Raw genomic sequence first — 13,837 nt, forward strand, 5'->3', positions numbered from 1 at the left:
CAGCACCGTAAAAACACTTCACCTCCTCTAAATTTCACCAATTCCTAAACATTCCTCACCATCCCTAAACTCTATCCACCCCTGAACCCTAAAATTTCCTTTTTATGCCTGAACTCCACCCACCCCTGATCACCCCTAAATATTAACATAGAAGCAACACCGGCCCACTAGTCCTAAACTCCACTCAAGTTGAATATCATTTTGGATTTCTCCTAACAGTTATCCTCCCTTTAAAATACTTAATTTCATATTTGAGTTATCTGTATTTTCTTAAAATTAAAATTGGTTTTCCAAGATTTTGTTTCCTTGAATATGGTTTCTCAGTTTTAGGTTTCCCATTAATTCACATACATCAGTTGCAGATATAAACCCTAATCCCTGAGTCAGTCACTGTACCATTAAAGATATATGTTTTAATATGGAATGTTATCAAAAACAAGTTGAGAAGTACTGAAAAAGAACTAGGAGTCTTCATGACTCATGGTGTTGCATATATACACCAGGTGAAAATGGTAGCAGTATAAGCAACCATAAGCAGACATACCTAAAACTTGTAGAGACATAATTTGCTTTATTAATGGTACCTCTTGCTCCTTGAGAAGGAATGCATCTATGAAGTTTCTCTTGTCATCACTATTCAGTTCATTTCTACTATTCATAAACGTTGTGCGTAGAAATGAGTGTATATCTTTTATATTTCGATATATAGTTTTGTGATTTCCAGGCAAGAATCCCAAAGCAGGACATAAATTGTAGAGCTGCAATGTAGATAACAAACAAGTAATTTAGAACATTATACCTCAATGCATGCTTTTTTAGTAGCTAAACATTTAAATTTTTTTCAATGTGGCACATTATGTGGTCATCAGGAATGTCAGTGTAATGTTTATCTTACACATGCAAATGCAATAACAAAATATTTTCCTTTACCTGTTACTTAACAGAGTAATGATTAGAAAGCAAAGTTGACATGATATTGTGAAAAAAGTGAATTATTAGTTGGGGTGGACGGAAACCCACCACAAGTAATAACAATAATTTCAGTATTTAAACCTGATGCTAAATCTTAGTAGCTGTGTCAACAAAGTAGGCAGGCTTAACTTAAATACAATATGTATAGCATTTAGAAGTATCAAAACAGTTAACAGTAAGAAACACAATACATTAAAAGTGCCACTCCAATTAATAAAAATAAAGAAAAATAATAATAATTAAAATAACACCTAAACAACAACAATACGGGGCACCTGATAGCATCAAACAGTAGGCAATGCTTGCTGTTGTTCAGGAAGTAATAGTGATTTGCACAATGGAGCACTGGTCCGATGTGACAGGTAGATTGGCCCCACTGAGGTCTGGAAATAGCAAAATCGAAAATGCTTCCAAGCCCCAATCTGAAAAGTTACTTTGTTGTTTTTATGAGGAAAAAATCTTCTCCACGTAGGACAAATCTGAAATCCAATTTCATGGAACTACCTGTCAGATACTTTTTGTGGTCAGTTCCCTATGAACCTCTCAAAAAAGCCTTTTGAAAAAGTTTCTAAACTTTTTTTGATGCCCAAACAACCACAGTAGTACTTTTCCAAGGCCTTACAGCCTCCGTAGAAGCACATAGAAACTCCCAGAGTATCAAGCAGAGGGCAACTGCAAGGCCAGTCAGGTCCAGTTGCCACTGGCCAGTTACGATTCTTCAAAGGAATATTCACTTCCCCTATTTATGTTCCTGGAGTCTCCCAGAGGATCAACCCTATGATCCTTGAAGAACAGTTGTCCCTGGATTTCAAGTGGAATGGGCACCCAACTTCCTCAAGTGTTTCTTACAGGTCACAGATACTAAGTGCAGCTGGATCAGTCCACATAATATTATTTTGCAAGCCCAGCAGTGTCTTGATGGGGGTACCTTGTGGTGCCACATTTATGCTTGGACCAAATAGTGATGACTCATGGGCGCTCCCTAGCCAATGTGATGAAAATTCTCAGGTGGAACCCTATTCAATTTTTAGTAGTTCCTCTTTACCTTACTGCACTCATGGCCAAAATTGCTGAAAATGTGATGAAAATTCTCAGGTGGAACCCTACTCAATTTTTAGTAGTTCCTCTTTACCTTACTGCACTCATGGCCCAAATGTGATGTGCCAGGGTAATTTCAAGATGGCATAGATCTTCAGCAACATTAAACTTGGACTCTCAGCACTGGGGTTGTGTGTGGGAATGTCACATCTAACACTAACATCCAGTTTCAAACAGGCACTGCATATATATTAGTCTGGTAGGACATAAGCAGGGTCCTTCATCAATGAGACAGGGGATATATCAGAATTGCTGTATGGCTCCAAAAGATATGTCAAGCAGGATTCGACAGTGTGGTGTTAAAAGGATGACCACAGCCCCTACTAATATTCTCTGGAATTCAGAGGAGTCATATATTTTTATTCACTTACTAAATTCCCTTTATTTTTCAACCCCTTACCGATCAATCCCCACAGCTGTTGGCTTGACAGTCATGGCAAAGTGTATTTAGAATCACCCAAAAGCAACCCAATTTCGTTTTTATCCACATTTAAAAATAAATACAGACAGGGAAACACATGGTTTTCTGTCTGTATTTATCTGTAAAAATCTGTAAAAATGGAGAACAGGGAGCCTTAATTATAACATGCATCACACAACAAGTCAAGATGACAATTCACTGCCAAACCAAATTTGCAACACCAAATTCATATCATGTTAGAAGTAGCAGTTCTTGAATTTCACCGTCTACGTGTAGTTCTGGCTAAAATATATCCTTCTTAGTGTGTTTTCTCGTAGAGAACACTCTCAAACATTTTGTATTCAAGGATAAGTCAAGTAAAAAAAAAGAACGAGCAACCCCATGGTAAGGATAAATGCAGTTTCCATATGCCAATATGCTATTGAACTATCAGGCACTTGGCAGTTCAACGGCTGAGTAGATTAGAGGTATAGAGGCTCTGTAGAATTTCTGGCTGCACGTAACTGCCGGCGGGAAGCCCCATTTCTGGATAACACCCATAAGAAAACCCTTTGTGCTTTTGGGGGAGAATCTGGTTTTGATAGATGTCTTTTCTGTAAGGAGCTGGCCAGCGTATCAAATTTTACAAACACGTCTCTGTTGAATTAATACACCCTGAAAGGAAACGCCACAGAGCTTTAGTCACTTGCTGTGTAAAGTACTTTAGTATGGGCTGCATAATCCGTATCCATATCATACTGTCTCCATTTAGAGCATCATCAGTTGCAGCATCACTGGCCTATAAAAGGAACTGTGCAGGTATGCAGAGCATATATGTATTCGAAACGTTCATAGGTGCTGTATGACATAATTTTTCCATTGCTGCAAAATCTATGTTACCAGTATTTTTTTAGCCAGTCTTTTTAAATGATAAACACATTTTTAAAAAGCATGTCTGCTCTGTGATGTATCTACCAGGGGTTGGGTTGAGGTTTACATTACTGACACCTTTACTGGATGTAACAAGAATAGTGTCAATATTAATTCTGGTGGACCACTATCTCCTAAAACTAATAACACACTTTTGTGGCAGTGATGGGATCCAAAACTTGAATTATCAGTACCACTTAGCTATCAACTTGGAAATCAAAAATCCCTAGATTGAACTGGAAGCAAAAAATAAATATTTTTATTTTCATTAACATCATTTCTTTGATTGAACAATTTTGATTTTTCCAAATTAATTTTCGTTGTATGTTTTGCACCTTTAAATAGTCTAAGGGAACAAGGAATTGGATTTGGCTACTTTTACAACTCTCACAGTGGTGGAGATATAGGCTCTATGCAGAGAAAGGCAATTCAAGTTGGGTCAGAATACCAGAAAACAGATTATGAAAGGGCCCTCAAGACTTGGTAAGACACCAGCCAAGCACAGATCCACACTGAGGATGAAGGGGCAGTGGACCACATGCCCTGAGATGTATTTTTTGTGTCCCATTCAGAGTTGGAAGCTACGCAAGCTCTGCCAGCAAACGCTCTTCTGAATTGGCTAACCGCCAGTTGGAGATCAATGACAAGCAATCAGCAAGGGGGCTACAGGACAAACTGGCAGCTGCAGCACTAGAGGAGACAAACCTGGCACTAGAAGAAAAGGGACTGGACTTGGAGAAGAAGACTAGCTTAGGACGCCTGAGGTCTGAAGAAGAGGGTGGCATCAATAGGGGGTGTTTACAGGGGGGGTATATAGTCTGATCATAAGGGATCACATCTGTAATAATTGTCATTCATATTTACACCAGCATCTGGTTGATTCCAAACTGTGTGACCCCAGGCAGCTTTAGAAGGCAGATGATGTGTGGGTGCGCACTTGGGTGTCTAAAAAGTCCTAGGAGATGATCCAAAGAATAGGGTCCAGTTGCATTCATTTGAAAGCGGGGAGCAATAAGGATAAACATAAGGCATGCTCACAAGGGTACCAACAAAAGCATGCCCAGAACAGGGATTCCCATGCCTTATCTAAACTTAAGTGGGGAGGATACAATGAGAATAAATCTTTTGATCCTGTGCAGGCTGGGATACGCCTGGACTGTTACAAGCTAGGATATTACGATGGAGACTCAGTCTGTTCCAAGAAAACCCCCCACAGGTGGCATGCCCAAGGGACTGCAAGTATAGAAATTGAGGTAGAAAGTTGACAAGGGGTTAGACTTAAGCCACCTCACCCAATTATCAACAGGACCAATGTAGATGCTCTGAGGGAAATAGGAGTCAGCATGACCACAGTGGTTGATCAGCTGGTTTCTTCGGAGCAGATTATCCCAGATATTCTCCATAGAGTAGTTAACGCTGATAATGAGGCAACATTTCATTTAAAAAATGATCAATTTTCGAATGGGAAGAAGGTACTAGCCCATAGGAAGCTTGCTGTGAACCATACCTTTCCAGTGGAGGATCCTATTTGGAAACACCCTTGAAACCTGGACTTGAGCAGAAGTGGACCCATGCTGATATTGTGGGTCTGCTTAAGTGGGTGTGTGAGGCCAGTAGGGCCCAGACAGCCTGTCGGGAGTTAAGGGAACCTGGAGTCTGGAACACAAGCCCAGGCTCCTACAGCCAAGAGGAAGGGCAAGAGACATGGAAAACCAGCCGCAAAACTTCCCACAGTCAATATGGAATCTGAACCACAGGGGAAAGATCTGAAGCCTAATGAGGAAGAATTCTTCAAACTGCATGGGGCAAGAGGACCCTTCAGGGAGGGATTTTGCTGAGTGCAGAAGTAGTGTCCCAGGAACTTGATTAACGTGAGTCCTAACCTGTCACAGCCTAATGTTAGCTGACAACTGGCCATAACCATTTGTTGTTTCCCTAGTTAGGTAGTCACCAATCCCAGTTAGAGATAAACTGTCACAAGAACTGGTTTGTAGTGACCACTGAGGAGGGATTGCGTATTTCCATGTCCACATCTGTAGGGAGGGCACGCAGACTCTGCACAAGGGGAGAAGGGTTTCACTTTCTTGGATTGGGCATGAGAAGAGCACTTGCTGTATGGTTCACAGGCAATGCTGTAAAAGTGTGTAGAGATTCCCATTGGACTTTTTCCTGTTGGTTAAGCAGGGGGCAACAGTTGCCTCATGGCATGCATAAAGGTAGTACCCCTGGGCACCCTCTACACTTTGCCTGCTGCTTGAGACCTGTGAGGATACCTGAAAGACTGTACCTGCTCAGTAAGCTGACCTTCTGTTAAACTACAAAGGCACAACAAGCTATAAGAATCCTTTCACTGAAGACCACTGAAGAGCACTTTTGACAAGTTCCAACTGGACATGACCTATACCCTGCTGCTGGCTTCTGTTTCAGTGAGTCACAAACACAAAGTAAAACAAACAAAATGCCCCCATCACTGTGGGAAATGTCTCCTATGGTAAAGAGGGCATTATGTTTTTATTTTTAAAAAGAAAATCACGCCTTTTGAAAAAAAAGAAAACAGTTTGGTGCAGGACTCCACCATATTGACACAGTCCTGCACCAAACAGTAAAAAGCACTGACAGCAATGGCCGTGGTAACAACTCTTGGCAATGCTTTAAGAAGTACAGCCTGTTTGGCGGTCACTTCTAAATCTGGTGAATGGTACTCCGCTGCACTGGAGGGGTAACAGGCCCTCTACCAGGTTCTAAATGAGGCCCTAAGTCTGAAGGTAAAAGTTCCAACTAGGATAAACCTGGTTTCATATCTGACCTGCGTTCAATTGTGGTTGGTCTTAAATCATGCCTAGGTCCTACTCCAGCTCATTCAGATAACTGCAGATGCCAGTTGTTGGCACAATGTGTATTTAAATCTTTAAAACCTGTCTCATTTTGCTCATTAAAGTAGTCTTAGTCTCTATGGTTTTTATACTGAAGTAGGATTTGTAGTGTGCTTTTTTCAACTTTGTAACTCTTTAGGTACTTCTACATGCTTTACACATTTTCTTAACTTAAGCCTGTTAGCTCTGTGCATAACTACTGGGGCACTACTGACCCCTTTATTGAACCTAACAAAAACAGTGACATTAGTACTTGTGGTGAACTACCATGCACTCCAAATATTAACTCATGTTCTCACAATATGTCATTTTGCACTGCAGAATAAACTATAAAAAGTTTAGAACTGGGCAACCCGAAATATTTTCGGATTCAATAAATGTGGTCATTTTAGAAGCTATCGTCACACTGTACAAATGTTAACAAATATGGGCTTGAATGTTTGAATTCTTATGTGTGCATGTTTTCACATTGCCAATATTACACATATGTAAGTTCTGTTGAGGACATATATGTAACCTTACATTAACCATGGGTGTTCCTATTAACCTTAAGTTTTCATTAACCAGTCCGGTGAGCTTCAGCAGTGTGGGATGGTCATATTCAAAGCGGTGTCCAAGCACTATGGAGGTGATGATATTGGTGACGGCAGAATTCATTATCACAGTGATGTCAAAGGGCTTTCCTGGGAAATTTGAGAAGGAACTGATTTAATTAAATGTAATGACTCAAGATATTTCATAGATATGTTTGAAGTTCTCCATTTCTAACAGTATGAGACATGCTTGTTGGTGGGAACATTTTAAGTGAAAGTATTAGCATTTGGAATATGCACATGAAACAAACATAATTGTATAGAATGCTCAAGCACAAGAAAGAATTAAAGTATTAAAGGCAGTTGACATCAGAGCCACATATAAGACAATTTCCAAAGTATGGTAAGCAGCTTAAAACTATAGCGCAAGCATTGGCGAAGCTAATAGACCTGGCTTTGCCAGTGCTTGTTTGATGCTGTTACTGTCTTTGCCAGTGACTGTTAAATATCAGGGAACCCATTGGCAGAGCCAAAAGCAGACGGTGTCCATCTTGGAATGCTATTTTGTATACTTCCAAGATGCAATATGATGACCGTCTTGGAAAGTTGTAGGAACAAGTGCACAAAATAACAGCCATGTAATCTAAATAAGGGTCTCCACTGATGCTCCCTGGTTATAAAAGTATTTTAATACCAATAATTTACAGTATGGAAACAAAGTATCAAACAACTGTTTACATTCCAGAGCACCTTCACTTTCATTTTTATTAAATCCTATGAGTTTAGTGTGCATTTTTTAAGGGAAAGTCTAATCTCTTTCCATGATTCCTTAGTAAATGGCAATTAAAGAAGAATGCAATTTGATTTTACTATATTTTATTCCCAAGACTAGTATAATAATAAAAGAAATTGGGGCTTATTTGAAAATTGCATTATGTAGCGTGTTTAGCAGTACGTTTAGCAGTACTACAATAGTTTATTAACAAAGAAGATATGCGTCAGAACTATATGTGAGGTATTGCAATGTGTCCCCACAACTTATAGCTGGGCTGCATACATCGTGGTGTAGAAAACGAGACATGGTTTGTCAAAGTGGTGCCATTGGAGAAACAACACCTATGCGGTGTCTCCACTGCGAGTTCCGGGCTATAAGCTTTGGGGACACATTGCAATGCCTCACATATAGTTCTGACGGATATCTTCTTTGCTTTCTGTCGTTTCTCTCCTATGTGATGTCCAGGAGCAGTCACAACTATTTAGTTTTGTAGCCAGACTGTAGGGTACACAGCTTCTTGGCCTGCCCTGACACCCCCTGAGGGTATTAACCCTTTCACTTTTCACGTGCACAACACTTCCCTTTGTCTTGATTCGTCCTCAAGAAGTGCCATGGATCTTTGAGACCACACAGGCGCGAAACATGTCGACCTCTTCTACATTGTAGTTACCTGGGCTCATTAAGCCAATTGAGGTAACTCTTAACCTACGGGTTTTTTACACTGTCAAGGGTACCACCACATAAACATTTGTTTTTGGCAACCCTTAGGCAGTTTTAACTTACGTTGCACACACCACATCACCCTCCAAGAGGACCCAGCCCACACACTCACATGCACCTGAAGGCTTTTCTCTAAAAAAATCTCCGCCAAAGGGACCCTTCGGGGGACCCGTAGGGTATTGCAGTGCCAGACAGACGACGAGCAAAACGCCCGATGATGAAGCATGACATCCTTCAGGGTGTATGAGGGCATCAAGAGACAAGACTGGTCTTTCCTCTCACAAAAGGGTCCTAATACCTAGGGGAACTTACACCTCCCTTTTTGCTCCCCAGTTTCTTTTCTTTTTGCTCCCTTTTCATCTTCCTTTCCTTATAGAATGGGCCATGGGTTGCACCCCTCTACCGGAACAGTGCCCCCAACCCCCCCTTTGATTAAGACGGTCCACGTTAGGAGTGCGGGTACTGGACCAAAACTGGCTCCTGGTCCCTCCCTCTTTGTATTGATACATTTGATAAGCAGCACACCTACTTAGATATGGCAGAGTATCACATCTCTGACATCAAAATTTACTCTGAAGTCTAAAGTAAACTACTCAAGGGCCTACAAGCAGAACTCAGGAAAATAAGAGCCAATAATGAATATTTGGAAGCCAGCTCACAAAGGAGTAATCTGCACATTGTGAGAATAGGCAATGTGTCGAGGGCATGCAACACAGGCAAGGGGAGAGGGTCAACCGTATCTACAACTCTACCACCCCGAACCCCCTAATTTACAATCATACACACATGGAGGGGTGGAGAGACTCAAAAAAACCATAAGACACCACAAAACAGAAGAAATATAACTGTTTTGAAAATACTGCCTTCACTCACACACCGAAGTGTGTGATATGCTTCATCATCGGGTATGCTTACAATACGCCCAGGTGTAGCCACACTCTGGACGGAGCATAAGGGAAGGGATGAACATAAAGGACCACAGGACACAATACAAAACCAAACAACATGTATATATATAAACAACAAAAAAATGATCAGTGAAGGTCACCCTGTGACTAGAACTGGTGTACAACAAGTGTAGTTAAAGTGGAAGTGCTTTAAAATGGGTCTACATGGAATACATGCTGATCAGCATTTAGTGAGACATCACTACTCATCAGTTTTTGTGACTGAGAGGGCACATTGCACGATTGGCGCCCATGCCTATTCCCAAAGCCCTACCATGTCTGGTAATTGTAAAGATCCTAAATTAGAGACACAATCCTCTGTCTGCCCAGAAAAAAATTGACAATACAACATGAAGGCTACACCATTTCCTTTGTTCCAGACTTTACCCAAGCAGTACAGGATGTTCATGCACACTAAGAACACTTTGTTGTTAAGTCGCATAAGAAGGTCCACAGTGCAAACAGTTCAGAGAGAAATTTATTAGGTGCAGCACAATACTTGTCCCAGCAGATAATGTCCAGGACCAGTCTTACATAACCAGGCGCTTTGTTCATGAATTCCATTAACAGTTTAAAAATACAGTCTTTAAAGGAAAACTTACAAAATATGAAGGTGCACAATATTAGTAATGTAACACTTTTGTCACCTGGGGGTTCAGTACACCATGTGTTACTCTGCCAGGCTGGAGCTTGCCTACACATGCAAGCCTTGTGTGTTTACATGCCCTAATGAGGCTTGCTAACTCCTAAATAAAAAGTGTGACCAGCCTCTTTGGACTGCTTGACTACATACTCCAAGAACTTCGCCCAGTTCTCTTGATGAGGTAGAATGCTGCTTTGCTGGGGAACTTGATGTGCCCATTTCACGGAGATGCCTCATAAACTGGGATGGAATCAGACCTCGCAGTCATTATACACATTTGCCAAGAGTGAGAGCAGGGCAGTGCCCCTGTTATCCCATGCTGTGTCTTTATGTCATGAATGCATATTTATAGGAAGATCACCAGCAACATTGCTTCCCTCATTCATTTCAGTGTCACACTGGGTGAATTGGGAAATTGGCAAAGTTAGTTTTGTCATGCATTTAATTTTCCTTTGTTTCCCTCACAATTATAGCCTAAAGACTGTGCCTATACCCACGTTCTGTATGGAGCAAAGTGTGCTCACTGACGAAGATGGGTGAGTGCTTCCACTCACTAATAACACACTATCCAGGATGCCTTGAAGTATAAGGCCTTCATATATATTTCTTTGGTCCTGGCGAAGGCCATAGACCCGTAGGCCAAAACATGTCAACCCGACCACTAGGTGTTGTGGACCACTGACTCATCCACTAAACACCACTTTGATTTTAGACTCACCCCAATCCTACTCTTTTCCTCCAATAAAGATTCACCTAAAGGATAGGAGATCATTTTAATCAACTCGCCACTGTCAACACCAAGACAGTCTCCCTCCTGGTGGAGGTGTTGATGGCACTTGTAGAACTGGACACTCAAGTGACAACACCCGCTGATGACGCTACCCACCGAACTACACTTAGCGGATATTATATAGACTGCAGACTGTGAACCTCATTCTATTTATCTTACAGCCTAGAATCCATTACTGGCTACGCTCAGGGGACATGATGGGTTGGACTGAATCTGTTTTTTTCCTTACCTAGGACCTTATCGGAGCGGGTCCTCATCACTTTAAGTTTCCCTGTACTGGCCCGCTCCCATAGACTTTGGAGATTTCAGCCATCGGAGCTCCTTAACTTGACATTCAAAGAGGATATTAGACAAACAATGGATTCCTCCTTTGAACTACATAACAACTCAGCAACCTCAGCTGCCACACTGTGGGAGGCATTTAAGTCAGTGATCCATGGGCAGCGCATCTCTAAAACCCATGGTATACTTAGACAACTCACCCTCAGTATAGAGATCTGAGCATAAATCCATTGTTTCACCATGCCATTCCAGTCATATGAAAATCAGCCTTAATACTGCACAGATTTGAGTCTGGTGCTCACTGTGCCACTGGGTTCCATCTAACCTGGCTGATGAGGGGTGTTACCCCCGAATCGGTCCAAGGATGCTTATTTCTGGTCGATCAAGGACTGGGCCTTGCAATTTGGGCTGAACTGTTCCCATGGAGAGCAGGGTCAGGCTGATTGATGTGCCTATGGCTGGATCTGAATTTGGATGCATGGTTAGCAGAAAAAGATGGATTAAACCCAAATCTGTGACTGGGGGTGAATGTTTGATTTATTCATCATTCTATCCATTGCTTGCTCTTTTTGCTTTCAGCACTTGACAAAGACACTTCCTGTTCTCTGACTTAGAGTACGGACCAAGTACTGATTGATTTACTTGGATTAGTGTCTTCCGCTATTTATCCACTGCTCGCTGTGATTAAGGTACCATTTTTTTCTTCATACTTCACAATCCTGCTGCTTCTTCTCCTCCCATCACCCTCTGCTTCTTCCCCTCTCACTCCCATCCATTGTTTGTGGTGCTGCTTCCCCTCCAACCCCCACCTCTTGTCCATGTTGCTTTTAACCCTTACAGCCCACCCTCGTTCACGTTGCTTCTTTCTTCCTACCTTTACCCACCCGTTGTTTGTGTTGCCTCTTGCCTTCAATCTCCCACCCTCTTGTTGTCTGTGATGCCACCCTACTGGCCATCAGAAGAAAAAGCCCTATGACACAGCCAACGCTGGCCATAATATAGCACATTTTTAATTGTTGTTACCCTCCCGCCATCCCCTTTTCCATGCTATCAACTCACACTCTACTGCCATTGTTTGTGCTGCCTACCCAACCCACCATAAGAAAAAAAAACACTAAGTTTTAGCACTTTTTTCAAACTTTGCTTTTTTTTAACTGTACTTTTAGCCATGCTGCATGGCCATGTTGCTGTCCAAGGTAGCTAAAAGACATTGGCAAAGCCAGTGGCTCTTGCAAAGGCAAGACCTATTGAGTTTGCCAAAGCGTGTTCCAACTGGGGCTTGGTGAAGGACTGTTCTGCTAAAGAATTTTCAATTTTTTCAGAAAAGAAATTAAAGAACTTGACAGTCCATGCCCCTCTGCCTCAGATCGTAAGCCCCTAGTCAGTTCATCACTTCCTGTGTGCCTTCTCTTGCCATGCCCTTAGGTCTTGCTGAGACTTCGGCAAATCCCCAACCACTGTTTCTGACTGATCGCAAAGCCTGACTATCTCTACCTCACCCACCTTCATGATCCCTGATGTTGAGTTTGGCTTCGTCTTTTGCACTGTTGGATTTCCGTGTTTTCAACATGAAGGTTTGATAAGATAGAATGCCCCAAGACATGTTTGGAACCTTACAATTAAACTTAAGGTATCGTCACAGCATTTCTCTTTGGGAGGATCTTGGTTAGTCAAGGTTTTGTATTGTCATTATTGCTATTAATAACAGAGGGTCAAGGCAATATTTCCCCTCTATAACAACAATAGTTAAGCGTGTTATTCTTGTCTGTATCAAATGTTTAAACTGTCTTCTTGGGGGCTGAACCTCAGAGATCACAGCCAGAGCTTCTGTTCATCGCACACACTGGCAGCCATCTTGGAGACTTTTAGCATCATAATAACGTTGCTTGCCCAATTTGAACTGCTTAATTGTATTTTAGGTAACATATCAGCACATGAAAATGTTAAATCATTAAAAGTACCTTGGAGGAAGTTTTGAAAAAGCCACCCACTTACCTGCTTGTGCCTGAAAATATTTTACGAGAAATTTGCTTTCTTCTATAATTCTGTCTTCAATTGTCTTCTTGCCCATGCCAAAATCCCTTAAGGTAGACAAGGTAAACCTTCGCATTACCCTCCAGGATTCTCCATGTCCAAATGGGAGACCTAAAAACAAATTAACTGGCATTTACATTTGAATAGAAATCAATTATCAATTCCTTAATGGAAAGGAAGTTAAAGAGACAGAAAAACAGTATTACTTTTATTTCACCAAGAGGGAGATCAATGATGAGGCACTTGGTGACACAAACATAGATTATGAGACATAGGGCCAGATGTCAGACCCCTTGCGACCTCAAAAAACGAGTTGGACATGTTCTATTCACAAAATAGGAATAGCGAGTAGCTGTTAGGAAGGAGCGTTCTGAGGGCGTCCCTTCCTAACAGTGAGTCCTTCAGGTATGTATGACTCTTTTGTGACCGCAATTGCAGTCGCAAAACAGTCGCAATTAACCACCCCTTCACCTTTGGGAATGCAGGGGAAAATATTTTTTAAGGGCAGGCAGTGGTCCCAGGGACCACTGTCTGCCAATGCATCCCATTTCCCTTTAAAGAAAATGGGCTGCATTTTTTTTTTTAAACTGCTTTATAGAAAAGCAGTCACAGGGATGGTGGTCTGCTGACCCCAGCAGGCCACCACTTCTGTGAGGCTGTCCATTCCCAATGGGGTCGTAAACTGCGAGTGGTTCATGAATATTGATGAGCCTCGCAGTTTGCGACCCCACTGGGAATCGCTAACAGTGTCTCTGACACTGTTGAACATTGGATTTAACCTCGCAATTTGCGACTCGCAATTTGTGACAAATTGAGAGGCGCTAAATCCAATGGTCGTAC

General features: G+C 41.7%; 1 protein-coding gene across 1 annotated transcript in view; it reads right to left on the minus strand.

The window, feature by feature from the left end:
• Nucleotides 1-13,837, minus strand: part of LOC144762420 (cytochrome P450 2K1-like) — a 330,089-nt gene that overhangs the window by 297,450 nt on the left and 18,802 nt on the right. The window contains exons 3-5 of the mRNA XM_078647600.1: nt 12,959-13,108; nt 6,796-6,956; nt 585-758 (exon numbers count right to left, since the gene is read on the minus strand). Of these exons, the coding sequence (XP_078503726.1) occupies nt 585-758; nt 6,796-6,956; nt 12,959-13,108 (485 nt within the window). The remainder of the gene's footprint in view (nt 1-584; nt 759-6,795; nt 6,957-12,958; nt 13,109-13,837) is intronic.

This window comes from Lissotriton helveticus, chromosome 6 (genome assembly GCF_964261635.1).
Source record: "Lissotriton helveticus chromosome 6, aLisHel1.1, whole genome shotgun sequence".
Lineage (NCBI taxonomy): Eukaryota > Metazoa > Chordata > Amphibia > Caudata > Salamandridae > Lissotriton > Lissotriton helveticus.